This window comes from Hakea prostrata, chromosome 5 (genome assembly GCF_041222555.1).
Source record: "Hakea prostrata isolate BN-2017 chromosome 5, UWA_Hpros_2, whole genome shotgun sequence".
Taxonomy (NCBI): Eukaryota; Viridiplantae; Streptophyta; class Magnoliopsida; order Proteales; family Proteaceae; genus Hakea; species Hakea prostrata.
Genome location: NC_142604.1, coordinates 5,272,311 through 5,300,105, shown reverse-complemented (window position 1 = coordinate 5,300,105; position 27,795 = coordinate 5,272,311). Strand labels below are relative to the sequence as shown.

Here is a 27,795-nt window from a genome sequence, read left to right as displayed (position 1 = left end):
TTTCTCCTTTGAGAATTAGGTAAGTCCTTTTTGATAAAAATAAAATAATTTGGTCTGTATTCTCTGTCCAATTTTTTTTTGCAAGGAAAAAATTTTCCATGCTACATACAACAATAGTTTTTGAAAAGAAAATCAATTTAGTTTGATGTAAAATAATTATAATACATGAGTGGAGAATAGAAAACGTTACATAATTTATTTGTTTCGCATACATAGTTGTACCTCTTTTTTTTTTGGGGGTGAAATACATAGTTGTACTTCATGAAAGCAAAATATAAATGTTTTTTTTTTAATAAATGTTAGCAAAAGAATATAATAATCAAGAAGAAAGATCTAGAATGATATGATGATTATTAATAATGAATAATGAATATTGAAAGAAAAAGAAAAAAATAGAAAAGAATTTTTTTTTGTTAGGCTTGGTAAACAATTTTATTTTCAACCTTAATTATGAGAAAATAGTTTCTGTGGGAAAACACACCACGTCCAACGTCTCACTCTAACCCGGATTCACATCCTTTGTAATTCCTTTCCTTACAATTCCTTCCTAGGATTGTGCCACATGGCATTTAAGTAATCCAATGGTTACCCAATTTAAACTAAATTTGAATTTTATTTATACCGTTGGATTACTTAAATGCCACATGGCACAATCCTAGGAGGGAATTATAGGATTTGGATTCCTCCAAACCCCCTCCCTTGAAAAATAAAATAAACGCAGAATAGCTTATTCCTCATAAAATGCAAAATGACCACCCAATTGATGATTTTTCAGTCCTATTGCACCCTTCACGGGACTCATAAGGGTTCTTTTTTTTCTTATTTTTTTCTGGAGAGGGAAAAAAGGGGTGGAATTGCTTGCTTTATATTAGGGGATGCATATTATTACATATATCACAAAGAATGTCAAACTCGACTCTTCATTCACAAAGAGGTATTGGTCATTACCAACTAAACAATCCTTCAATAGTGCATGAGGTATTCTTATATACTCGACTTCGTCTGGTTTACTGATGTGATCTGACCATATGAATGAGAACCAGCCACCTGGTTTATGGCCATGAAGTGGGTTTTGAATAGCATCACGATTGAAGATCCTAAAATGTATTCTTCTCTGGATATCATAAGTGTAAGCAAACCAACATCTGTTAGGTAACTAAAGGTTCACAGTATCTTGGAGGGAACAGTAATCTACAGGTCGGCAGATATGCCACCTTCTTCAGTTTCCTTATCGTTTTTGTGAAACTATTTCCATTCCCACGATCTCTCGCCGCCCTTTCTATATCTTCTTTATTCTTCCCTAACCCTCCTAACCCCTCTCTCTCTCTCTCTCTCTCTCTCTCTCTCTCTCTCTTAACAGCTCGAATGGATGGGTGAGTTCAGTTAATCAAAATGAAGAAGACTTGACCCACGTTCTTCTCTTCTCTTAAGCATCATTCTATCATAGTGATTAAATTTCAGTAATTATGTGATTAATTATCATAACAATAAGCTTTCCAATGATTTGGCTCGAGCTCATCGTGTGTCTATGATAAAGTATTAAAATCTATCTTTGAAAAAGCTTAAAATTCTGGTTCTTAAGATGATTAAAAGGGGTTTAAAGTTTCTTATTATAATGGCATTACCTGCCCCTTTGGTCTTGGTGAGTTGTTAGTGGGCCCATCTAGCCTCTCTCTCTCTCTCTCTTTTCCTTCAGTGTATAACTGTTAACAGAAGATTGGAAGCTCCTGCACCACATATCTTCTTCAGTTTCTCTATATTTTAGATAATCGGGGAATTTTTTAATGAATTCTGATTATTTTTAAGTAAAAGTTAATGGGACATTCCTTAGCTTCTTCTTCTGGGTAATTGGGTATATATATCCTTTTATCCCTTCTCTTACAAAGACACCCTAAGGGAGAAACAGAAAAGAAGACCAGAAGAAGAAAGCCCTTCTCCTTCTTCTCCTTCTTCTCCTCCTAGTTTTTCTTCCCTAGGGTTTCCAAAATCACCAACTCACTTAAGAATGGAGCAAGTAGAAGCTTTGGCAGAAGGAGAATGGAGCTCTTTCAGTGGAATCTTCTCCACTGAGGAGTCAGATTTCATGGCACAGTTGCTTGGTAACTATTCCATTCCTAATGATCATGAAGCTGGATCACTATTGAGCCTAGGGATCCCATCAGGAATTTGGCCTGATCATGAAGCTGCTGGCAAAACTAATGGGAGCGATGAGAGCTCATACTATTGTTCAGATATGAGTTATCCTCAAGGGAGTAGTTATAGCAGTGGCACTAGCAGTCTCTTACTCCCAGCTTCTGGTCATCAACGCCACCACCATGGAAACTACTACTTGAACACTTCAAATCCAATGTTGATGACTAGTAGCAGTTCCTTGTCCATAGATCTCTCTATGGTGCATCAGCAAGATAACAACTCCTCATCCATTCAGTTCTTTGCTGATAAACCAATTAATGAAGGTGCTTATCTCAATGAAGAGATGACCAGTGATAGCCTTCCTGAGTCTCGTGCATCTCCACAAATGAAGAGGAAACTAGAGATGCTAGAACCAGATCATGTCAATGTAGAAGACAAAATTGACAACAACCCAACTGATCAGTACCCGACGAAGAAATCTCGAGTTCCAAAAGAGGTGAATATATTGTCTTCGGCTTTGGCAAGAGCGCCCAAGAACAAGTTTCATATCAGATTCTATTTCCAATGAATAACAATTAATGTCTCGTACGTAATTTGAATATGCAGGTTCAAAGGAAGAAGACTGTGCAATCAAAGAAGAAACCAGAAGCAGAACCCAACTACTAGCAATGTAGAAGAAGAGAATGCTGCAACAAACGGGCAAAGTTCTAGCTGTGACTGTTCTGATGATGACTCTAATGGTTCCCAGGATCAAAATGGAGGAACTACCTCAACCTCCAAAGGTTCTGGAGCTCTGAACTTGAACGGGAAAACAAGAGCCAGTAGAGGTTCAGCCACTGATCCCCAAAGCCTCTATGCTAGGGTAAACTACTATCACAACTCTTCCATGCAGATTTGACAAATGTGCTTTAGCTCTTTCCTTTCAATACTAATGATGGCTTTCTCTGTAATTTGCAGAAGCGAAGAGAAAGAATAAACGAGCGGTTGAGAATCCTCCAAAACCTTGTCCCCAACGGCACAAAGGTAAGAGGCAAATTTCATGATCACATGTTAAGTTATATAACTATACATCTCTCCATCAAAAATCTTCGATTTCCTAGTCCATATTCCTAATTTGAAGCTTAAATGGTATGACAGGTTGACATCAGCACAATGCTAGAAGAAGCTGTAGAGTACGTCAAGTTTTTGCAGCTCCAAATCAAGGTAAGAACACCTGCTAGCTAGTGTTCTTCATTTTCCTTCAAAATCTCTCTTAGTTAACATCAGAATAAGGAGAAGCAATATAAACTAATTCAATTTTGACATTTTTCTGTTTTCTTATTTTTGTAGCTTCTAAGCTCTGATGATCTATGGATGTACGCTCCGATTGCTTACAATGGAATGGACATTGGGCTTGACTTGAAGATAGCTACAGCAAGATGATCAGTTTTGAAGGGCAGTGGGTGGTGATGGAGTTAACTGTGCTGTTAATAAATCTATCCATTTTTATTTTGGCTATATTTTAAGGACAACACAGAAAAGAAGAACATTGACATCAATATTCATTGATCCCTAAGTTGTAGTGGGTTGATCATTCGAATAACTAATTCAGAAAATCCCTTTATCTTAGGGTTTAATTAATCACATTTTCTTGGCATGGTTTTCGTCTCTTTTATATGTTTCTGTTTTCCAACATCATCATCATGCCTTGTGAAATGGAACTGTCGGCAATGCATGATAACATAGTTTAGGCAACACATTACAGAATAAAATTCTTTTGGTAAGCCTATCAGTAACGGTTGGCAAAACATTAATGCACGGTTTGAATGGGCAACAATGGCAAATACTTAAAAAGGTTCTTGTACTCTCCAAGTTAATTTTATAGAACAAAAAGCTGACTAAATTTCATTAAACTAATGAGAAATAATTGAAATGATAATAAAGAAAATGAAGGGAACTGGTGATGAAAAGAATTGAAAAACATGTTATGGCCACAATCTCCAACATTTATTTGAAAAATGAATCAATTGACTATATATATATATATATATATATTTATCAGTTTTCCAATGATATAATCATAGTCAAGCTTTTGTTCTATCGGCTTTTTTTTCCTTCTAAACGATCATCTACATTAAATCAAAAAATATGTACACAATAAAGATTCCATGCTACACAATGAACCAAACGCTCTTAACCCGCAACATCAGTTGCACCCATTACACCCAACTTCACTAGGTCCGATCTCAATAAAATATAAAAACTACGAAGAAAGCAAATCTACTAGCATTGCATTCCAAAAATCATATCTAGAAATCCTTAGAACCGAAATGTAGGCCTACCAAAGGCGTCCCACTCGAGTTCCCTAACCATTGAATCAGCCCACTGAATATAAACCTCTAAGGATGACAACTTCGCCAATAACTTGGCCAAATAATCAGCAACCATGTTAGTTTCCCTGAAGCAATGAGAAATCTTCCTTCCATTGAATACTGTCTAAGTAGCCTTGTAGTCCTCTCCAACACTACAGTATCCACCAAGGAAGGGTTCTTTGTTGAAAAAGTACCACAGTCGCCATTGAATATGTTTCAATCCATAACCTATGAATGCACAATCGCCTAGACCACTCTAGTCCAAGGATAATCACCTCCATCTCTGCTTTGAAATTTGTCCGCACACCCAAGAACAATCGATATGTTTTGTTCTATCGGCATTGGTTGACCAAACTACGCCCTTGTTTTCAAGCAGATCCAACTCTAACTATAATTGTAGACTCCATATCTAAACATTTAGCTTTTAGTTTCTTCTAAAATTCCTTCCCCCCTATGAGTTCAAAATTCCTCTTAGTACAATGCTTTTACCTAAACTAATTCAAGCAAAAGCTAAAGCTTAGAAATAAAGAAGAGAACAAAATTGAGAATACATGGCCTTGAATCTTGGAACTGGTTTGAGGAGTTCCACATAGGGATTAGGGAGTTGATGAAACAATGCAAGTAGCCAGCTGCAGAAATGAGATAAGTCTCTCCTGTGAACAATAAAGGAGAAGAAGAATGTGGTGGTGGTCAAAGGCCAAACATTTATGACTTACCTCCTTGAGAAGCGAACTCATATTTTCATGAAAATTTAGAGATACAAAAACCAGTTGGGTTGCAAAACGGTTCAGCCGTTCAAAAATATTTTGCACGGGAATACTTTAATTTGTATGAAAATGTAGGCATTTTAAGTTTACCTTCCTTTTTTTTTGGGGGGGGGGGAAGTTGTCGAACATGTCACTGATAAGGCCTCCTTTGCTAGATATCAGCTACACAGTTAGTCAATCTAGGAACATAAGAAAAACTACAAGAATTGAAGTTGGAAGCAAAAATGTGAATATCAAATAGCAGTTTAGACATTTGGAGGAGCAGCATTTCTTCGATCGTTCAGCAGAGAGATCATTTCTAAACTGTCAAACTCGACTTCTAAATGTTCAAGCCCCATTTCCAGAACCTCGTGCAGGCCTTCTCTAAGTGCCATAGCTTCCCCATCTAATATTTGATCAAAGACCTTTGGGATTGATCGGCCAATAGAGGATAACCCCCATTATTTCTAATGAAAACCCCAGTCCAACAGTTCCATTTGCTCTTGATTTTACAGCATACACATTTGGTTTGCAAAAACTAGCATTTGAAGGAATCCATTCAGGTGATTGTTGGTTGGTCTGTGGCTCTCTTTGGCTTGCATTAGATGGTACTTCGCTGTCCAAAAATTCCTAGGAACATGTTAATGCTTTGTCAATAACGTCCTATGGTGTAAAGTTACCCTTGTTGAAGACACAATCATTTCTGGCCAACCATAATGACCATAGTATGAAAGAAGCTATGCGATCCAATTTCCTCCCTTCCTTCTTATCACCTTAAACCTTTCCATTGGCCAATCCAATCTGCTAGTGTCATTTATGGGTTGTAACTAACATTAATGGATAGCGGACTGCCAAATCAAGTTGCTTGTGTAATGGGGCAATGGAGTAATACATGCTCCACTATCTCCACTTCTTTCCCACGGCACTGGCAAGAAGGATCTATCTTGGTGTTCCTTCTTTGGAAACCATATCCACATGCTATTCCTTGCGTAGTAGCTCTCCACATAAAACTCTTGATCTTTAGTATTGCATTATAGCTCCAAATCTTTTGCCACACCTCTATTGGGATAGAGGTCCATGTATCAATGTGTGAAGATGACGGCTGACTTCTCTCCTCCTCATCTTGAATGTTCATTAATAAGTGATATGTCGATCTAACAGAATAGACTCCTACCTTATATGCAGCCCAAACAAGTCGGTTTTCACTGCTTAAGACTAATAAATTTATCTGAAGAATAGCCCTTGCTAGGTGAGGTTCGAAAACTTCCTCCACTAAGTCCCTCCTCCATGTTCTCTCAACGGATGAATGAGATCCTCAACTTTTTGTCGTCGGTCCACTTATTTGTCCACACTCCCACCTTATCACCTCTCCCAATCCTCCAATGAAGCCCATCAAGCAACACCTTCCTACCTTCTAATATACTCCGCCACCCCTACGAAGGATTACTTCCCAACGTTGCTTCCAAAAACATAGAATTGGGATAATAAATGGCCTTCATCACTCTACCAAAGAGGGAATGCGGTTTCTAAAATAACCTCCATGCCACCTTTGAAAGCAAGGCCAAGTTGTGTAGGGAGGGGTCCCTTAGGCCAAGTCCTCCTTTCTCCTTAGAATGCATCATCTTCTTCCAAGATAACCAATGAATGCACATTTTCCCTTCTTTGCCTCTCCAAAAAAAATCAGCCGCCATGCTTTTGGTCCTCTTATGATGACCTTTTGGAAGTTTGAAGTGTTGAGCAACGTAGTTCATAGAAGGAAGAGCCGATGATCATAATAATATTACTTTGCTTGCATAGGAGAGTAGATTTTGAGCTCATCCACTAATTTTTCCTACTATTCTGTCATTCAAGTCATGGAAGATCTCCGTTTTATTGCCTCCAAGGCAAACCCAAATATTTCAACGGGGCATCATCATAAGGCAGCTTTAATACTCTTGAAAACCATCGCTTCAATCTGGAAGGTGTATTTGGGCTAAAACACATAGAAGACTTCTTCTTATTAATTGATTCACTTGCTTTACAATATACTTCCATAAGCATCTTAAGGTTATGCACTTCAGCTATCTTCACCGCAGAAAAAACCAAACAGTCATCCGCAAACATAAGGTGAGAATAATGAAGAGCAAAGAAGAGAGAGGGTCACCTTGCCTGATTCCCTTAGTAGGTTTGATTGCACATTGAATAGAGCCATTTATAATGAATGAATAACTAGAGAAGTAACCGAGGCCCTAATGATCATAACAATTTTTTTATTGAAGCCCATCTTCAATGATATACTCTCCAAAAACTCCATTCAACCTTATCATAACCCATTCTCAAGTCAATCTTCACTGCTATCAATTTATCATTTCCTTTCTTTCTTTTCTTGATTTAATAAAATGCTTCATATGCAAAAAGACACTTCCATTTTGTGATGTCATTTTTACTACTTTTTCCCCCTCTTACCTTGAGCAGGATGAATATAAATCCTTAGAAGCAGTTTTTCAATCCACATGGTTAGATTCACTCACGATACGTTCTAATCTAAAAACAAAATACTTTCATAATTTAAAGAAAATTTGTTTGTAGATTGGATAAGTCATAAATTGTTTACCAAAAAAAAAGAAAAAAAGATGCCATAAATCTAAACACGTGAATTGAAAAGTAAAGTTTCCGGACTCGGCAGAGACTCATACTTGTGTCAGTCAGTGGTGGATTGTTGCTGTTTGGCCTCCATAACCTAGTTTTGTTCCTGCTTCCCGATAACCTAATTTGGTTGAAACAATCCCATGTTGTCTACACGGTTAATAATTTCTCCTTTTTCTCACTCAACCATAATAAAACTAAAAACCTGTATAAGCAAACACTAGAGTTTGGATTTGCAAACATGTCCCAAACACCATGAATAACCATAATGAAAATACACTGAACTGGAATCTCGCGAGAGAATTAGAAAGCGACAGCAACCCACCCCACTCCTCTTGAAGCCTTACATGAGTCATATAAAACTGCCCTTAGAATTGGATGAAATGCATAATCCGAGTCATAAATAGGATAGATGATCATAGAACTATAATCCATCCGTCGATCTGTCAATCAATCCACCTTAATTCACTTCTTTTTCCCCATTCCATCTTGCCTCTCAAGCCAAACTCTTGGTTAGCCCTCTTATTGATCCACAATAAGTTTACAGCATTTTCGAAGCCTGGCCTCAACATGTACCTCTGACGTAAAGGGTCACCAAGCTATGGCACTATGCTGATTGGGGATGCATGGAAGTTAGACAGCAAGGATCACTTCTTCAGGCGCGATCATCATTGACATGACTTGTGACTTCTGTTTGGCTGTCCAGTGGCATGTACTGTGCCATTATGGCTCTGATCTCCGAGTCCATGTATGACTGAACAATCAAAATGAAGAAAGAGATCAACAACTATCACATGGCAAGACTAAGCTTTACCTATTCATCAAGAAAATCATATTAATCCCTTTGTTATAATCAAAAACCCATACCCTCGTGGTTCTAACCATTGGTATCAATATCGCCTGTATCAAGATGGGCGACAAGTACCAGTTTTTCAAATGGTCAGTGCTGTGCCAGAGGCATGGTACGAAAAGTTGTAAATGCTGCTTTGTTTAGGAACTCTATTGCAGAACCAATTCTGGAAGTAAAAATGGTGCACATTGCACGTTAACTTACCCTCAATCTATATTTGTAAACAACATAAGCCCCAGCAGCAGCAATAGCCAGGCCTATAAAAATGGCCCAAAAAGCAGCCCAAGCAGCTTTTGATTCAGTTGCCTGCTTACCTGCAGATTATCACGACAGGAAGCTAGTACAGTAAGCAAAAAGAAATTCTGCATGTACATGAAATAACAGAGCTTCATATTGCTAAACTTACTAATGCAAGTGTCCTGGTCCTTAATGTACAAAAGGTCTCCACTACAAGTGCATTCATAGCCACCCCAGGTATCCTTACACCTGCATTCAGGGCATTGGCAAGCCTTTTTCTCTTTGCACTCATCGATATCTATCAGTGGCATGAACAAATTACAAGAGAATAGAACTATAAAACTGACATTTGAAACTACAATTCTTGCAGGAATAAAGGTTGATCCTTCACACCTTTCACCATAAAAATGATAAAAAATGACCCTGCATAAAACATGGCACTCACAAAAGTGGCTAACCCTGGCCGTTGCCTTGGAGTTCTCTAGGCAACATAGTACAGAGGGTCAATCATGCAGTACTTCTCATACATTTTCTTTTCCTCATAAAGCATCGAGAAAAATTACATTGTCAGGCGGAATTTGGCATAGGAGGTATCCTTTGTGGGACCCACTGAATTGGAGGGTCCTGCTGTGCATGAAAACAACAGGTACTATCATACCTTTGCTCTACCAGCACATGGATCAATTTTCCTTTGATATAGGAGATCACCCCAAAACTTTTTTTTTTCCCTCTCTGTCCCCCATCTTCTACCCCATCTCTCCCCCACCCCCGCCCCCCTCCCCTCCCCCCTTTTTTATTTTTCCCCCCTTTCCATGACAAATCTCAAGAAGATGCTGGTCAGCTAATTTCTTACCTTCACAACTTTTGACACCATCTCCTTTAAAGCCAGGAGGACACTTACATTTGCTGCCCTCAGTATCCTAATGATGAAAGAGGAAACAATTAGAGTATTCATCATAGTCTATGCATTTAAAAAGCAGCAGTCAAAAGATCACCAACCACACAAGCAGAGAATGTGTGTCCATCTTGAGTTTCCTGCCAACAACCACCATTACTTATCTTGCACCGTCCAGGTCCATTTGCTGCTTAGTTACAAGGGAAAGAGAATTGGGTAAAGAAGATAAAAGGACATGGTAATAACATGATAAGGAAAACCTCTGCACTAGAATTCTTCCAAAAGAAACTGTAAAAAAAAAAAAAAGAAAGGGTGCATGGCATCCAGCCATCGCATTATACAAATATAGCTCCTTTTTTTTTTTATTAAAAACCACGAAGGCCTTAAAATGCCCTGTATGAAAAGTGATTCAACCAGAATGAAGGAATTAGAAGAACTAGGGGCAAACCTAAGATAACCTTAGGAGAAGTCGTGAGAAAGGATATGAATAGCTAGGTCTTGGATCTAGTATGGCCTCAAACAGAGCTGATTGGAAGCAAGGATCAATCCCGCCAACCCCATTTAGTTGGGACAAGGTATATGTTGTTCTCGTTGTTGTTGTTGCATAAACAGAAACCAGCTGAGATTCATGGAGAAAATCAATTTTCCCATGAATTAAACAATTCTGAACCAACTGTTTCATGTCTGTTACAGCAATCTAACAGAACATCTTCTGATTGGAGGCTCCATCAAGAAAGCACAGAGAAGACAAGGTTACGAAAAGACAATACAAAAAGCGTACATTAAATATGTGATGAATGTATCAATTATGGAAATGGGCCATCCTTTCCTTTTCAGTGAATGCACGTTGGCGTATAGAAATTGCAGTACATATCATTTGTCACCTCATATTCAAAGTAAGCATTGTCTTGGTTTGGATCCCCGGGTGTTTCTTTGTTTTAGTTATGGTTGTTTAGCTTTCACTACCTTGTGCTCGGAAGGTGTGATTCCTATTACAAGCTAAAAATATAAAAAACTAACAAAGACATAAAATGACTTCTAAGTCCTCATTTGAATTGAACCAGAATTGAACCATTGGTTCAATTGACTTGACTAGAAGACTTAAATAAACCATGGGGAATTTAGTATTCAACTTATGTACCAACTTTCTAGGTCCATTAAGTTGGTCAACTAGAAGTAAAACCCATTCAGTGAAGGCCCAAACTTACTAAGAAAATATGAAACACATCCAGCACCAAATTGGCCTTTTTTCCTTTGAAATCAACTTAGGTTTATAGACTTATAGTATCAAGCGCTTGCCAGTCATCCAATAGCCCGGACTTGTGGATAAGATGCAAGTTTATTTACTATAAGTTCAATCAGCATGCACCATGGTTTCGAGCCAGGATCTAGGGCGAGATGCCACCTCAATACTGTCGAGATCCCAACATAGATATAGGTGTTGGGCCTTCATTTAATAGGTTTATGTGGTCTTGGGCCTATTCTGGGCCCAAAGGTTTGGTGTCTAGGCTAAGTACGAAAGTAGTTAAATTAATTGCTTTGGTTTATGTGTAATTCTGCTTACTTAAGTTATAAGGGCATAATAGTCATTTTAATTGTCTTACTTCAGTTTTAAGAGTCTGTCAGTCTAGGCTAACTAGTCAGTTTCTGATTTCAAGTTAGAGTCTAGCTTGGAGTCCAAAACAGCTTAAAACTCCTCCAACATGTCGTGTACAAATAGACCCCTCCACTCAATGGAAGAAGACAGAATTGATTATTGAATAAAAAAAATTCTCTTCGAACAGTTCCTCATGTTATTTAGTAAGTTATGGTTCTATCAGTTGAGTTTGAAGATCCAAAGCTGAGAAGGGTTCTAAATGAGAAATCAAGCCTAGACACCTGCGATTGGTTGAAGATCAAAGTTCAACCTTCATTCTCCATCTAAGTATTCCATCCTCAAGGCTCCATCCAATTATCTAGCAGCCTACACTCCATTCATTTTCTCCTATCACATTTTTTATTTTTCTTGAATTTTCTTGAATTTGTGGAGTTCCCAAGACACCCAAAAGATCTACACGCCAATCTAATTGTTAGATCTATCACACGATTTAGGCACATCATCCGTCCAACCCAAATGACCTTAGATTCTATTTCAAACCATTCTGACCATCCAATTTTAAGATAAAAATATTTTCTTCAATTTCTGTACTCCCCAAAACCCCCCAAATAAGAACACTTACATCTCCAAATTTAGCCATTCAAACCCAACCAAATATGAGGGATGACATCCCTATGCACCATGCATACTACCATTCTAAATCTCTTCAAAATTAACATCCCATCATCCTTGATAATACAACATTCCGATTAACCCAGCCAGGGAACTCAGAGGTCACTAACCAAATCCATCCTTACCAGCAAAATCATCCCATCACAGCCCATATCACAAAGAACCCCCAATATCTGCATATCCAATAACCAAAATTTTAAGAAACCCTTTCTTGGAGGATCTTGGAGGAGTTGCCCTTATTAAATTGGGGTAGCATCAAAAGTTCTCTCCACTGATGGATTTGCATCATCCTCATTCTTTGATAATTATCATTATGTCCAATTCAATAAGCATTTGATCCATTATTTTGTCCAGTGTGTTAGCCCAAAAATGGTTGAAATATAGCTTGATTGGATTCCTAATTATGTCCCAAATTAGTGGATGCTCCCAAAGGGACTGTTGACAGAAACACTTTGCATTCAACAAGATCTAAGCAAATTGCTGCAAGAAGATCAGTGCAGACTTTGTCGAGCAAGTTACCATGTAAACCATGAATATTATCAGAAAGCAGAGTAGAAACATCCGGAGACCGTAGATATTCTTCAATTAGATAGTGCTCAAGCTCAGCCAGTTCTTTTGCTATGCATAAACTTTGTGGTTCACAGTTCACACTTTCAGAACATAGATATAAGGTTTTAAGAATCTAGAAATAGACCAAGTCAAGTCTGACAAGCAGGTAACCCCCCCCCCCCTCTCACCCCAAAAAAGAAAAGAAAAACCACCCCACTCCAAAACATAAACATGAAACAGTCTCCACAACTCAAAGCAGTAGCAAATGGCGGCAATTTCTACGTTTCTCCAAGGGGATACAATTCATGACTTACAAATGACGGAGGTCTAACCTTGAAAATATTTGCACAAATAAAGCTCTAGTATATAGGTTCCAAGTTCCAACCAACAACTCAAGCAGCAGCAAATGCTGACAATTTCTACTTTTCTCCAAGGAGATACAATTCATAACTTACAAATGATGGATATCTAACCTTGAAAATATTTGCACCTATAGGTTTCAACCTGCTTTTGGTTTCTCTTGACTTTCAAGGTTCTCAAAGGTACAGATTACAATGCATTTAACTTAATTGATTCCTACATATTTTCCTGCATTACTTGATTACAAAAAAACCCGAGCAAACTATTTTCTACCCACCAAGATGGAGATGACTAGTTCTAACAAGAATTTGCACGGATGTTTCACTATAATTTCCATAAGTTGAAGAAACAGGCAACATTACCACAAGTTCATGACCCATAAATAAGTTACAAAAACAATTTGACGTGACTCCAATATGTGTCCTCTCCCTCCCTCCCAGTTGGGTGGACAAAGATAGATCCAGTATATGAACATCTTAAGAGATCTTTAAGGAGAAGCTAAATTCCATGGAAAAAGAAACTGAAGGAAGAAAGATTTACCTTCACAAGTATTGTAACCATCTCCCTTAAACTGAACACCATCAACAAGGGGACAATTGCACACTCTTCCACGGAATGTATCCTAAAAAAAAAAACTATGCATCTGTTAACAGAAACATACCAACTGAGGACGCATTAAACCCACATGCTGAAGATTAATACCTTGCAGGCAGTGGCATTCAGTGCTTTATCTTGCCAGCAACCACCGTTATTATCTAAACACTCATTTGTTTCTATATCTGCAAGAAGAGCCATTTACAAGAAAACATGTCAAAAATTTGCTGAGGGAAATTCTACATTCAAAATTTGCTTAAGTTACTAAGATACTACCAAGACTCACCACCACTCAAACACACAGCTGGCTCGGTAGTTTCCTCAAAACCAGAACAAATAGCCTTCAAAACAGCACCTTTTCCTAACTTTCCTGCACAAAAAATTTTAAAATTATGTATATCCTTGATGTTATCATGGAGAGGAATATGCGTTTACTGAAACTGACCTCGATACTGTCGATTGTTAACAACAAGGGTAGGTAGTATGGTTACATCACCTCTTGATCCTTTCCCAACCTAAACGGAAGTGTTATTATTACATTATAGTTGACATAATAGTTCCAAATGACAGTGTATAGCATAAGTAACTATATTCACTGAAATCTGCATGAAAGCATTCAGGAAAAAGGAAAAAGAAACACTTACTTGGGCTTCCTGCTCTTCTTCCAAAACAGGGTTTTTAGAGTCTGCATTTGGGTCTCCCATACACTTCTCAATCTTTTCAATGTCGAGGCCTGCCTAAACAAAAATTTATGTAAATACATGTTTGTTTAATAATGAATTAACCTTAGAATCCTTCATAGCTACAGCTACTCTACCTAGAGACTTGATAACAGCATCAGCACATTCTTTGTTGTATTTTTTCTCCTTCATGGGGCATCTTAGTTGAAAATCAGTTACATAATCCCACCAGACCCAGGGCCTTCTGCTCTCATTGGCCACTTTAAAAACACATAATTGCCTCAAATTTTCAATAACAACATCTTTCCCTTCATAACCACGAGTGAAATCCTGTTCAGGGTCAGGGGCACAATATCTTCCATGATTTATGCACTGGGATTTGCATTGTCTGCTTACAGTGAATGCCTGAGGACAGTACCACGTTATATAGTGGGGTGCAAACTGAGTATAACCACCTCGTTCAAGAATCTGTGCTGGACCCTTGAAAACCTTCACAAACTCCATCAACATATCACATTTGATTCCACATTCATCATTGCTACTGGTCCAAAGCTCATACTCCACGCGATCATCTGGATGCGGAACAGCTTCTCTCCAATCAAGGTTCACACTGACCATTTCCTTGGTGTTGATTGCCTTCTTCAACTTTTCACCAAAGTTTTTCTCAATAAGTGCAGATGGAATCGTAATGTTCTGAATATACTTTGAGGATGTCTCCTCCTCTTGGGGTGAATCCATTGTTATTAGTGCTTCCTCGATGTCATCTGCTACAAGCACTGCAGAAGCCCCAGCTTTCTGGGCATTCCAAACCTTTAAAGCGAAAAAGCAATCTGTATAGCAATGTAAAGTACTTCAGTTGATTTTTTTTTCCTCATTAAGGCAAGGGTTACTTCATTGAGGTGAACAAAAGCATTTCAAGATCTGAAATAATAGAAAAAATAATAATAATAATAACAGCATTGTGATTCACTAGAAACAAACTTAAGCCATGTCCAGCAGAAATTACAAGTAATCAAGGAAAACCTCATTCAGAAGCAGATACATGCACACTTGCAGGTCGTTGCCCATGTCCATCAGCTCCCATACAAATATGCATGCGTTTGAGCACATTTATGTGCACATACAGAGTGACACAAGCTTGAGGGGGGAAAATCCAGGACATCCCACAACCAACTGCTGCTTGATTCTAAACTTGGGCTCTAGATGGTCCTTACTTTCGGCATTATGTTCTGTTCCCACCTCAAACACTTTCATTTATCTAGTCAAGGGGCTGAATTGGGTCAAATATGATATGAAAGTAATAATGGTCTCTGTTGCACAAAGTCCAAACTGATAAAGGAAAAGCAAACCCAAAAATCCCTCTCACATTGTGCCCAGTACCCAGGTGCTTCCACTAGGGAGCTAAGAAATATGGAATGTTAAATAATTCAATACAATGTAACTTGAACTGCCGAAAATTTTGTACTCCAGTTATTATTTTTAGTAGTATCCTACTATGACTCATAAATTTACCATATGAGCAAGACACCAAATGGAAGTGGAAGACATATCTCTCAACTGCACTTTGCCCATCCTTCACAGATGGGAATCTCTCTCTCTTTCTTTTTTTTTCCCCCCTTTTTTTTTTTTTTTTTTTTTTGGGGGGGGGGGGGGGGGGGGGGGAAGAGGAAGGGGATAACTAACCAAAATTCAATAATGAGAAAAATAGAGATACAAACTTAATATAAAACACCACCACTGACCAGCAATGGATGGGAACCCACAACAGGGATTGCACCATAGAATAACAGCTCAAACATGGAGATTACCTAGAGTTTCCAATTCATTGGCCAGTGATTGGATGAGTGCATCCATGATATTTGGGGAAAAAATCTCAGTTTGAACATAAGGCTCCAGCTTTCCTGATGAGGTGCATTACATCTCCAGGGTCTCTTGTGCATGCTTCGAGTGACCTGATCATCAGTTTGGAATCATCCTTTATCACCATTTGCATCCACCCATGTAGAAGAGCAACCACAATATACAGGAAAGCCATTTTCAGCTGTGCTGCGAGCTTTCTTATGTTTAGTTTTACAGTTGACAGAATATGAGAGTTGCCCAACACAAATTTGGGACAGAAGAAAAAATAATGGTACACTTGTAAACTCCACCATTTGCATAATCCGGGAAAGGACAAAAAGATGGGTCAGCAGCTATAAGCCTCTTAAAGGACCAAAAAGGGGCTCAAAAGACAAATCAATTCCCAGAGCATGGAGAATAACTTCCACTTGGATCCCATTAGCAATGAGCAGTCCAATGGACCAATTAATCATATAGAATATTGGAACAAATACAGGGGTCCCTTCTGCTAGAATGGTTATCGTTCGGTGCTTTTCTGAATAAATGTACTTAAGAATACTGGCAATCACGACCACAATGATATTTTGCAAATCTGTTCCAAATTATCGTTAACAGCCTGTCTTACCCAGTCATGGAAGCTAAGAGGGTATAGTATTTAAGTTCAGAACAAGAACCAAGACATATGATATATCTACCAATAGGGTCTTTGGTGTGAACACAAGGACTCCCTGTCCGAAACCCTAAGTGGGGCCCCCAGAAAGGATCCAAGAAGCCCCCCTTGGGCTGGCCAAACCCTATAGGAGGGGTATTTTGGGCATTTTTTCCCTTAATTTGCACCTGAAATTTAATTTTGATTTATTTCAGAATTATGTCAAGTTGGTCAGAGTCTGAGTTAGGATTTGATTTGAGTAGTTTGAAAAGTCTTTTATGTTATGTTTGACCAAGTCAACAGTCCTTTTTTGGGAGAGATGATGATGTCTGTAGATCTCATGGTGAATTACACTTCAAAGGGAGAGATGATGCTCCGGTGACCTGACAACATGTCTTCCCAGTCTCCGGCATCCCTTGCCCCACCCCCTACTTCCCATGACCCCTCAAATCCACCCCAAAAACCTTGGAGCTCCCTTATTCTCTAATCAAACCCCCCCCCCCACCAATAAATAAAACCTCACCTTGGTACCCCCCGCCTCTAGCAACCTTAACACCATTGCTCACTACCCCTCTGCTTCCACTGCCCCTGGAATTGACCGATGGAAATCTACAATCATCAGCCAATTCCTTGGCCCCATCCCCCCTCTCAACATTATTAGATCCTCTCTCGCCAAGCAATGGAAAGCTTCTGACCTTATGGACTCTTACCTGTTGGAGACTGGTATCTTTCTGTTCAATTTTTCTTCTTCAACTTGTCAAGCCCGAGCTCTGGAAGGTTCTCCCTAGTTTGTGGGTAAGTCTCAAGTCTTCATCAAACCTTGGTCTCCCTCTTCGCCTCTCCATAGGGTCGACTTCAACTCTCTTCCCCTATGGATCAACCTCCTAGGTCTCCCTCTCGAATTTCGGATGTGTCTGTCTCAATCGAATTGGTTTTGCTGTTAGCATTCCCTTGCGCACTGACCTAAAAACCATCAAGATTGAAAGACTTTCCTACGCTCACCTATGTGTGGACTTCCCAGCTTCGAAACCCCTCCTTGTGATTGTTTCAATAGCTGATAATAATGGTCTTAATTATGAACAAATTATTGCCTACGACTGGATTCCACTTCAATGCAACTGTTGTTCTTCTTTTGGTCATGAAGAAACCAACTGCTATTCTTCTCTCACCACTGACTCGCATAAACACAGAGTTGTTTCCTCTGCAACTATCTCTACCACCTCCATTGCTCCAACCGAGACAATGCCGCTGGTTTCCGAAGCTCCTCAAAGAACCATAGACATCCTCAAAAGGATAACGGTCTCGGAAAGCCCTTCTCGTGCTCCCTTCTACTACTAATGCTGGTATAATCAAAACTCCTAAGAAATTTCCGGTGAATACCTACCGGAGGAGTAGAAGAATAACTGAGCCGATGAACAGCACTACTTCCCAAGTGCCAAAGGAACTCCCGAAAGCTGCTCCCTGCTGCTCCTCTCTGCTCCTTTGTCATCGCAGACTTGATTCACTCAGAACAGAAAGCTGGCTCATCCTTCGCCATCGAATCGAAGAGCTCCAGCTCCAGCATCATTGTTGCCCCTCCCAAGGTTCCTGTTGAGTCACTAGCTACTGACCGAACGATCGTTAAGGTAAGTCCTGAACTGCAAACCAAACTCCCTAACATTCTCGAAACCTCTTCCATGATTGTCGCCCTTACAATGACCTCTGAGCACCTGAAATGTTATCCCCTAAAAGCCTGAAACCCCTCCCAGCTTCAACCCACAACATCACCAAAACCCCTTTATCCCGTTACCCTTTTCCCGAAAAGTCAAATTTGCCCCTCACGCCACTTTTACCCTTACCCCATTCCAACACCTGTCGGCCCAAGCCCAAACCTCTCTTCTCTCCCCAAGCCCAACTCTTTTGGGCCTAAACCCCTAAACAACCTTAAGCCTTCCATCACTCACACTCATGGGCCTCCTAAAGTCTCTAAATCCCAACTACCAGCATGTAGACTTAAACCCCAACCCACTACCAGCACTAAAACCCACCCTTTCACCTCTCTCAACTCCCACATAGCCCATAACTCTGCCTCCGATGACCCCCTGCGAACCTCCACTTTCCCAGTTTCCCCTTCAAACCAGCACCTTCCCACCAATGACCATGACCTCCCTTCACCCCTTTGAACCCCTTCTCCATCCCCAAGCCTTTCTCCCCCTCCTCTAGCTCCTCCATTGATCCTGATATATTTGAAACACCATCGCCCTCACTACCCCCTGCCCTCTGGCCCATCCCCATTGATGCCCCCCCCATTGTTAATAATATTTGACTTCTTTATTTGGAATGCAAGGGGGCTTAATACCCTTGCAAAGCAAACTGATGTTAGAAACTCCATCAAATCAACAAAAGTCTCTCTATGTGCCCTTCTTGAGACTCACGTCCAAATGGATAATGCCCAACGGATTTCAACATCATTAGGTTCTCCCATGAACGCGTCGGTGGCACCTTCCCGAACTCAATTGCGATGGATGAATTCAATGCCTACATTGAGGACTCGAGGATTGCCGACCTCCATTGGTCGGGCCACCCCTTACTTGCATAACCGCCGTTTGGGATCAGCTCGAATTGCTTTTAAGCTTGATCGTTTCCTGGACCAACGATTCCTAGCTCTCCTCCTTCCCTTCTTCCCATGCCTCTTTCTCTAATTCCAATCTCTCTAATCACTCTCCCTTGCTGTGTCCAAATCTCTCCTCTTATCTCCTTTGGCTCAAAACCATTCAAATTCTTTGATATGTGGACTGCTAACAATTCCTTCATTCCCACTGTTCTGGAAGCCTCGTCTAAGCCTATCACTATCGCTCCCTCCTTCTTATTGCCTTTGCCCGCAAGCTTCGCAACATCAAAGAAGCCCTTCGCTCTTGGAACCTTTCTTCTTTTGGCAATATCTCGGCTAGAGTCACCACCTACTGCTCTAATCTCCAGCTCACCCAATCCCTTCTTTAGAATGACCCTTCCAACCCTGCCCTTGTTGTTGAAGAGAAATCCCTCTCCTTTGAGCTCTCTTCCCTCCTCTCCTCGAAAGAAAGCTTTCTCCGGCAAAAAGCCAAATTCAAGTGGTTGGAGCTCGGGGACTCCAATTCTACCTTCTTCCATTGCTCCCTCAAAACCCGGAATAATTTCAATTCCATCCCCTCCCTCATCTCCAATAATGGTACTTGCATTACTAATCCCGCCAGCATCAAGGCTGAGATTGTCTCCTTCTTCTCCAACCTTCTCTCCCCTCCCTCGCTTCCCCCCCCCCCCCAAACCTCATTAACAAATTCATTGACCCTTCCAGCTACTTCTTCTCTCTGCACTATCCCCTCTTCGGAAGAAATTCTCCTCGCCATCCGTTCTCACAAGCCCAATAAAGCCCCTGGCTCTGATGGCTTCAGTATGGATTTCTTCCTAGCATCCTGGGATTTCATTGAGAATGACCTTGTCAATGCCATCCGCAACTTCTTCTTTAACCCCTCTTAGCTCTCCTCCATTAATCAAACACTCCTCTGTCTCATTCCCAAGAAGCAAGGAGCCTCCTCCCTCTCTGATTTTTGCCCCATTTCCCTTTGTAACCTCCTCTACAAATTCATCTCTAAAATCCTAGTGAATAGGCTAAAAAAAGTGCTTCCTTCCGTTGTGAGCCCAAATCAATCGGCTTTTATCTCAGGCCATAGCATCGCAGACAACATTCTCCTTTGTGCGGAGATTGTTTGCGGTTTTGATTGATTTGCTCACTCCCCGCTGCACTCCTTAAGGTTGACCTTCATAAAGCCTTTGATTCTATTCACTAGGACTTCATTAGTGATGTCCTCTCTTCCATGGGTTTCCCCCTCCCTTTCATCCACTGGATCAAAACCTGTATCTCCTCTCCCCGATTCTCCATTATCGCCGATGGTTCCCCTGCGGGTTTTTTCCCTTCGGGCATTGGCATCCGCCAAGGCTGCCCGCTCTCTCCCTACCTCTTCTCCTTAGCCTTAGAAGTCCTTTCCCGCATCCTTCAATCCAAGACCGATCAACTCCTCATCTCCCCCATCCCCGAGTGCAGGTCCCTTAATCTCTCCCATCTTGCTTTTGCCGACAATCTTATGATCTTCTCTAAAGCGGATCATCTCTCCATATCCTCCATCCTCTCAACCCTCTCGCAGTTTAAGTCCCTCTCTGGCCTTTGGGTCAATCTTGACAAGTCCACATTATTCCTCTCTGGCGTCCCTGACCACCTCCGAGCCTCTCTCCTCCTCCTCTCGAGGCTTCAAACCCGGATCCTTTCCTGTGACCTATCTTGGTCTCCCGCTCATTCCGAGTAGACTCACTCATCACCATTGCCTCCCCATACTGGATAATATCCATAAGAAGATGCAACTCTTGAAGGGTAAGCTTCTATCCTTTGTTGGGAGAGTGGTCCTCATCCGCTCTGTGCTTCAGTCCTCCTACCTCTATTGGTGCGGAATTTTCTCTATTCCCAAATCTACCATCCATACTATGGAGTCCTTATTCAGAGCTTTCCTTTGGAAGGGGCAGGAAGCGTCGCGCTTAAACCATCCGGTCAGTTGGTCCTCCATCTCCTGCCCTGCCTCTGAAGGAGGCCTTGGAATCCGTCGGATCGTTGATGTTAACCTAGCTTGCCTTCTCAAACTCATTTGGAAAATTGCCACAAAGCATGATTCTATCTAGGTAAGGTGGGTCTACTCTTTCCATCTCCGGTCTGACTCCCTCTAGACGATTCCCATGCCCTCCAACCCTTCTTGGGTCTGGAGGAAAATCCTCTTGCTGCGCGCCCCGCGCCATCTCAACTATTTCGACCTCCATCTCCACTGGCTCCCCTACTTCCTTCTGGCTTGATCCGTGGCATCCATTGGGCATTCTTTGTAACCACTTTGGTCCTCGCACTGTTTATGGCACCCGTATCCCCAAATCCACCCTCTTGTCAAATTTCATCTCAAATGGATCCTGGACTCAAACCCCCCTCCCCATTCTCACACAAGTTTGGGAATCTCCCCCCCCCCCCTCTCTAGCTCCACTAGAGACCTCACCATTTGGCTCCCCTCCACCTCCAAAACCTTTACCACTTCATCAGCTTGGAACCTTCTTAGAGCCCATAACCCTAAGCCCCCCTGGCCCCCATTGGTTTGGTTCAAAGGCTTCATCCCTCATCACTCCCTTACCCTCTGGAGAGCCCTCAACCATGCCCTTCCCACCCAATCCTTCCTTATTGACCGCCACATCCCACTAACACCAATTGCATCCTCTATTAGAACGGTTTGGAAAACCTTGAGCACCTTTTCTTTTCTTGCCCATTCTCCAGATTTATCTGGGGAAAAGCCCCTACTTCCATTTGGCCCCGCTCGAGGTGATCATATGGATTTTTTCGAGATTGGTTTTGGATTTTGAGAAACTTCTCAAATTCTTCCATTTGCGATTGAATTGGTAAGCTAGTGTATTGTTCCTTAATCCATCACCTTTGGAGGGAGCACAATCTTTGGAGATGGACTTCCAAATCCCGCTTTATAGACAAGATTTGGAATGCCATCTATTTTTATATATCTTCTAGATTGTTAGCCATGCCCCATCCCCCTGTTGACAATACCCCAAGGAACAGGCTTATTGTTGTCTCCTAGGGTCTTAGTTCCTCTTTCCGGTCTTCTACTTAAAGACCTTGTTCTCTTGTTTCCTTTTGTTTAATATATTTATTAATTCTTCCAAAAAAAAAAAGTCAACAGTCCTAATTGGGGTAGGATAGAATTCCCTATCTAATCTAGTCAAGAGTTAAAGAAGTCCAATTTGTTTGTAATTGGTTTCTTAGGGCTTATCTAAATAGTATGTGCTTACTTAGATTACTTAAAACGTGTGAGTGAGATCTCAGATCCAAGGGTTGAGATCGCATAGTAATTTGATTCCTTTTGATAAGTGTTTTCGAGTCCAATTGAGTTATAAAGGTATCCTTATCTGATATGACAAGGAAATCCTAAGTTAAGTCAGAGTCAGTTACTTAGGCTATAAATAGCTTGTCATTGTAAGTTATTGAGTGTTTGAATCAGGGTCTCCTGTGTGGGTGGGCCTTGGAGGTTGTCAAAGTTCTCAGATTCTTCAAAGCATTCAATCATACAAAACATTCAAGTCCAGCAAAGTTCAAGCATCATCCAAGCATTCAACACCCAAGCATCAGGTTCCCAAGCCATCAATTAAGTCACAGCCCCTCCCCCAGCCCTTCCTTTAGTGCCACAACCTTCACAGCCCCTTCCCCTCTGTGTTTAGGCCTAAAATCATCCCTAACCATCATATCTAGTCCCAGTCCCTTCCCCTTTAGTTTTCTGCCATTCTAACCCCTTCCCTACAACCTAGACACCTTCCCCTCTCCTCCTTCAAGTCCTAACCCTAATAGGAAATCCATACTCCCAGCCCCAATTGAACCCTTTTCCCTTCCCTTTTGGTCATCCTTAAGACTAGAACACAATCCTAATCTTATTTTCCCCAAATCAGCCATATTTCTGGAGTTTGAAAAATCCTTGCATTTCATCTTTCTTCAGAGAAAGTCGCAGAATTTTGAAAATTTTCCAAAATACCTAAAACTCAAGTTTCAGCCCTTACCCACTTGAGATAGCTTCTGAAACTCAAACTAGAAGTGTTCTCAAGTTCTTCCCCAACCTTGCAGCCAACCCTAGCCTTCCTCAAACCCTGACCAAAACCCTAGGCCTAGGCAGTGTTAAAACCCCTTAAAATCCCTCTATTTATTGCTGGAAGCCTGGAATAGTCCTGGGCAGCCACCTCATCTAGGGAGTACATCCTAAACCCTAACCCTAGATCGTGGTTTACATCAGTCCTATATGGTTTATCAAATAATGAAATCTAGCCTCATTGGAGGATATATTGCGCCTGGGTCTTGTCCAGAGGTTATATTAAGAAGGTTTTGTCTTGTATAATCTTACCTTTCTTTCCAAGATATCTCAATCTGGCCAATTACACAGATAAGAGCATTTGGATCAAAGATAGCATTTGTCAGTTTGCTTTCAGATCTTTGTTCTCTGCTATTTCTAATTTTATTGCTGCTGATGGAGGTAATGAGAATTTCAGAGTCTATATTTCTCACGAGATCCTCTGATCCCTGAGAGTCAAAAGTAATAGGGAATTGGGTGGGAAGTAATCATATGTGGATCCTTACTGGTGATCTTTACTTGAAAAGAAAGCCAACACAGCTCATTTACAGTAACAGGAGTCACTATCGAACTAAACATTGACCTATTTCTTCTAGGCGCTAATTCTATTAGCTTACTCAAGGAAAAGAAGGAGTTGTTGTGGATCCACCAGAAAAGAGAGGGCAGACTCAAACCAAACAAAGATATGGGAATGTCCCATAAATCAATGAGCGTGAGAGCCAAATGAATCGAAAGATGTCAACTAGTTTATTGCTCTCACACTTTCAAGTGTGCAAAGAGGAAAGTACATCTGTTAACATTTGTTTTTTAACTGGACTTTCACCCATAAGTAAAAGAAAAGAAAAGAAAAAGGATTAGCACCACTTCCTCCCATTGTTTTATATTGTTTGGGTCATAATTGTCAGGGGTCCAAATGCAAGGCAGCACCAATAAGAAGCCAACCAAAGCATGGTCTACACCTTGATTTGGACCTTGCTGGAAGGGAAGATCGCCAACAGGGCTAAACTGCTTTCTCCTGAGACAGGTCTTGAAATAACACACATCGGACAGGCTTTTGTAGCATATAAATGGAAGGATGCTCCGCCAATATTATCGGATGGATGTGAGAAATTAACTTTTGATTTGTGTAATTTTATTCTGGTTGTCAGCTCCACCAATATTATCAGATGGATGCAAGAAATTACCTTTTGATTTGTGTTATTTTATTCTGGTTGTCATGTATTCTAGTTTTGAATCCCTCTTAGGAGAGTTATATTTCTACATTCATCCTCTCTACAATTGACTTTTTTTTGGGGGGGGGCGGGAGTGGGGAAGAGGCTTGTAACAAACATGGACAGAAGCAGATATAATCCTGATATAAATGTCTGACTATAGAAGGAAATCCAACAGACTTGACAAATAAGAAAAGACTCAAATTTACCCTAAAAAACTACAGAAAACAACCTTTTTTGTTTCAAACAACTTTTATTCCCCAAACAAACTCAACTGGACGGTGCCGACTATCATACATTGATACAACTCCTGTTTACTAGTCAACCAAAAGCCTTTGAAGTCCTTTTCTCACGACTTCAAAAGATGTTATTTTTGGCCTACCAATTGGTCTATTAACACCTCCAAAATGCATCATATGCCCAAATTGCTCCTCCTAGATGGCATTGTTCAAAGTCATGCGAGATCTCGCCAAAATCTCCTTTTTTCGACACCTTGAGACGAGCTAGCCTGTGAAACTAAAAAGTTCAACATCTTTGAGATCTCAGTTTGAGATATCGGTTCAGCCCACCCTTTGAATATGCCTTATCTCGGTGGAAACGAGTTGAGATATCTCAGTCGAGAAGAGTTGAGATATCTCGATTGAGATGAGTCGAGATACCTCGATCTCAACTTGTCTTGACTCTACTTCTTCATCCTTAATGGTTTGGAGATCTCACCAGATTTTTCACCAGAAACTTAGTCGGATCTCTGCCTAGGTTGCATCAACAATGTGTTTCGGTCACATACAACAAAGACCTATTGATCTTAAAGCAAATCTTGAACCAAGGTAAGTTTTCTTCCCAAACTTCTTTTTTTTTTCAAAAATCTATGTAATACACTAGTTGTTTGGGTGTGGATTAAATATATGTTGAACATCTTAGCTTGATCTACACTTTCATGGAAAATTTAAGGAATTAAAATTAAAATATCATGAGAAATACTTATGTTTTGGAATGTTTTGTAATATATGTTTTGTAATGGTTGTGTATTTTGGGTTTTATAAGTCTATATGTTCACTCCTTCAGCGTATTAATTTCAAAATTAGGGTCAAAATTGGAACTCATATATACACTTATTTTCTCACAACCTAAGGCCACCATTGTATTTAGAATGAATAAAATAGAGTAAATACCAAAACAACCCAAGTTAAGCCCACTAAGATGGGCCACCTACTTGGCTCGAGTTGATCATGCAAAATTTACTATATCTTGGCCAATCAAGTTGTTTGAGGGACCGAGATCCTTGTCAAGACTGATACCTCACAACCATGGTTGATGGGGAATTCAAAGGCCTACATATACCATCTCAAATAAATCTCCTTCAAGTCATCTCATATTGGACATTCCTAAACCACTTCATAATTTCCACTTAATTTTTTTCTAGTTTTTCAAGTCATAATTCCACAATACCAAACCTAGATTGGCTAATTAGATAATTGGAATCAGAAATATTTCTTTATTGGGTATATACGGAATTCTATTGAACCCACAACCAATGCACTATAACCTGGTCATACGAACACTCACCATGCAAATAAGAAAATGTGAGAAAAAAAAAACTCCAAATTATCAAGAGATTTGCATACTAATTTTGTGCTACATATGGAAATTGAAAGACAACTTTAGTTAGTTTCATTTCAGTCCCGGAAGAAAAAAAAAAGGATAAAATATTATCTCTTTCTGAAAAAACCAACTTGTTACAAAAATAAGGGAAAACCAGTTAGGACAGGCTATACTAAACTGGATCTGGTTAAAATTTGAGGACAAATGACATCAGCAGCTTCTTGAGTATGCATACATTACATGATTACAAAATGCAGTATCAGAAGCTCATACTCCATGAATGGCTTGTCCTCAAACAAACTGGCGGTTAATGCAATACCACAAGGAAGTAGACTAACTTTCACATTTCATTCTAATTCATGACTAAATGAATTCCTCCAAATGCGTAACGGATAAACCTTCCAAATTTAAACAAAAAGAAATGCCCTCTCTATGGATTCGAATAACGTACCTCCTCGATCGACCAAAAGAAATGTTGGGAGAGATCCAGGTTTTGCCTTGAAAGATATTCCCAATTCGTCGAAATCCTTGCAACCGTTCCGGTTCTGCTTCGGATACACAATCGTCCCGGCCATGCTCCCACCATACTGAGGTATCCCGAAGTTCCCAATAGCGCTGTCATATGTACCTTTAATACTACTCGGAGATATCACAGTTAAGCTGTTCTTCTCCACAACGAACCTTGCCGATGCCGAGGATATAAGAGAATTGAAAAACAACAGCACCAGAAACACTGGACTAAAGCTCACCACTGATCTTCCTTCCATGTACGAGTTCAGTGAGCTAAACACTAGCGTAGAAAAGATCGAGAAATATTACAACCACCGAATGGTCCAAATCTGACGATGTACGAAAAGACAACAAACCCTACTTCTACTACTCCCAGACCATCATCAGGCGACGAAAACATCAATTTCTTTTCCTATAAAAAGATAGAAGGAAGTGGGGCATCGCTGAAATCCGTGGAAGGAAAGCGATGGAGACCTTTGCTGATTCTAATTTGGTACGTCTAATAAGTTCCCGACGCGGTTGCTGCATGGACTAATATCGAGTCAATTTCTCAGAATAAAATGTACCATCATTTACTCGTGGATGCGTGACATGTGTATTAATTTCACATCAAATGGTTGATATAATTTATAAATAAATCTCAATCTTTTAACGTAATATTATAACACGTGTCACACATCCACAAGAAAATAGATGGATAATATTCCATTGGACTAACGTCCAAATTCTAATGATTAGAAATACCATCTAATGTCTCCGACGTGGCACCCACTTGATAACCCACAAAAAAAATAGTTCTTGGTCTTTCTTGTTTCAAGAAACTGAAAAATCAATCAAATGTCAAGAAATAGATTTTTATCAAACGCCTACAGATATTGTTTCTGCTCTAACATAAGTTTATTAAATCCTACAAAAATATTTATATTTCTTGAAAACACTCAAAATTAGTTTATGATGTTTCGATGAAGCAACACTTTGTGATTATTTCACACATAATTTGGCATTCTAAACATAACAATGGGCAAATTTT

The 27,795-nt window shown here is 40.1% G+C and overlaps 1 protein-coding gene and 1 pseudogene across 2 annotated transcripts; one reads left to right on the top strand and one right to left on the bottom strand.

Moving 5' to 3' along the window:
- The first annotated feature begins 1,904 nt into the window (after positions 1-1,904).
- LOC149014606 (uncharacterized) lies at positions 1,905-3,759 on the top strand (annotated as a pseudogene). The gene is made up of 5 exons (XR_016173616.1): positions 1,905-2,629; positions 2,740-2,995; positions 3,091-3,156; positions 3,271-3,336; positions 3,463-3,759. The product of XR_016173616.1 is annotated as an uncharacterized LOC149014606 (transcript).
- A 4,083-nt stretch (positions 3,760-7,842) lies between these two features.
- On the bottom strand, positions 7,843-27,238 carry LOC149014605 (vacuolar-sorting receptor 3-like). Its single transcript, XM_089154976.1, has 12 exons — positions 26,707-27,238; positions 14,427-15,119; positions 14,254-14,342; positions 14,055-14,124; positions 13,896-13,979; positions 13,718-13,794; positions 13,556-13,637; positions 9,942-10,024; positions 9,796-9,862; positions 9,112-9,240; positions 8,910-9,019; positions 7,843-8,609 (listed from the first exon to the last, which is right to left on the bottom strand). The coding sequence occupies exons 1-12, from the start codon at positions 27,020-27,022 to the stop codon at positions 8,511-8,513; spliced, it is 1,899 nt and encodes a 632-aa protein (XP_089011102.1). The 5' UTR covers positions 27,023-27,238; the 3' UTR covers positions 7,843-8,510.
- Positions 27,239-27,795: the final 557 nt, after the last annotated feature.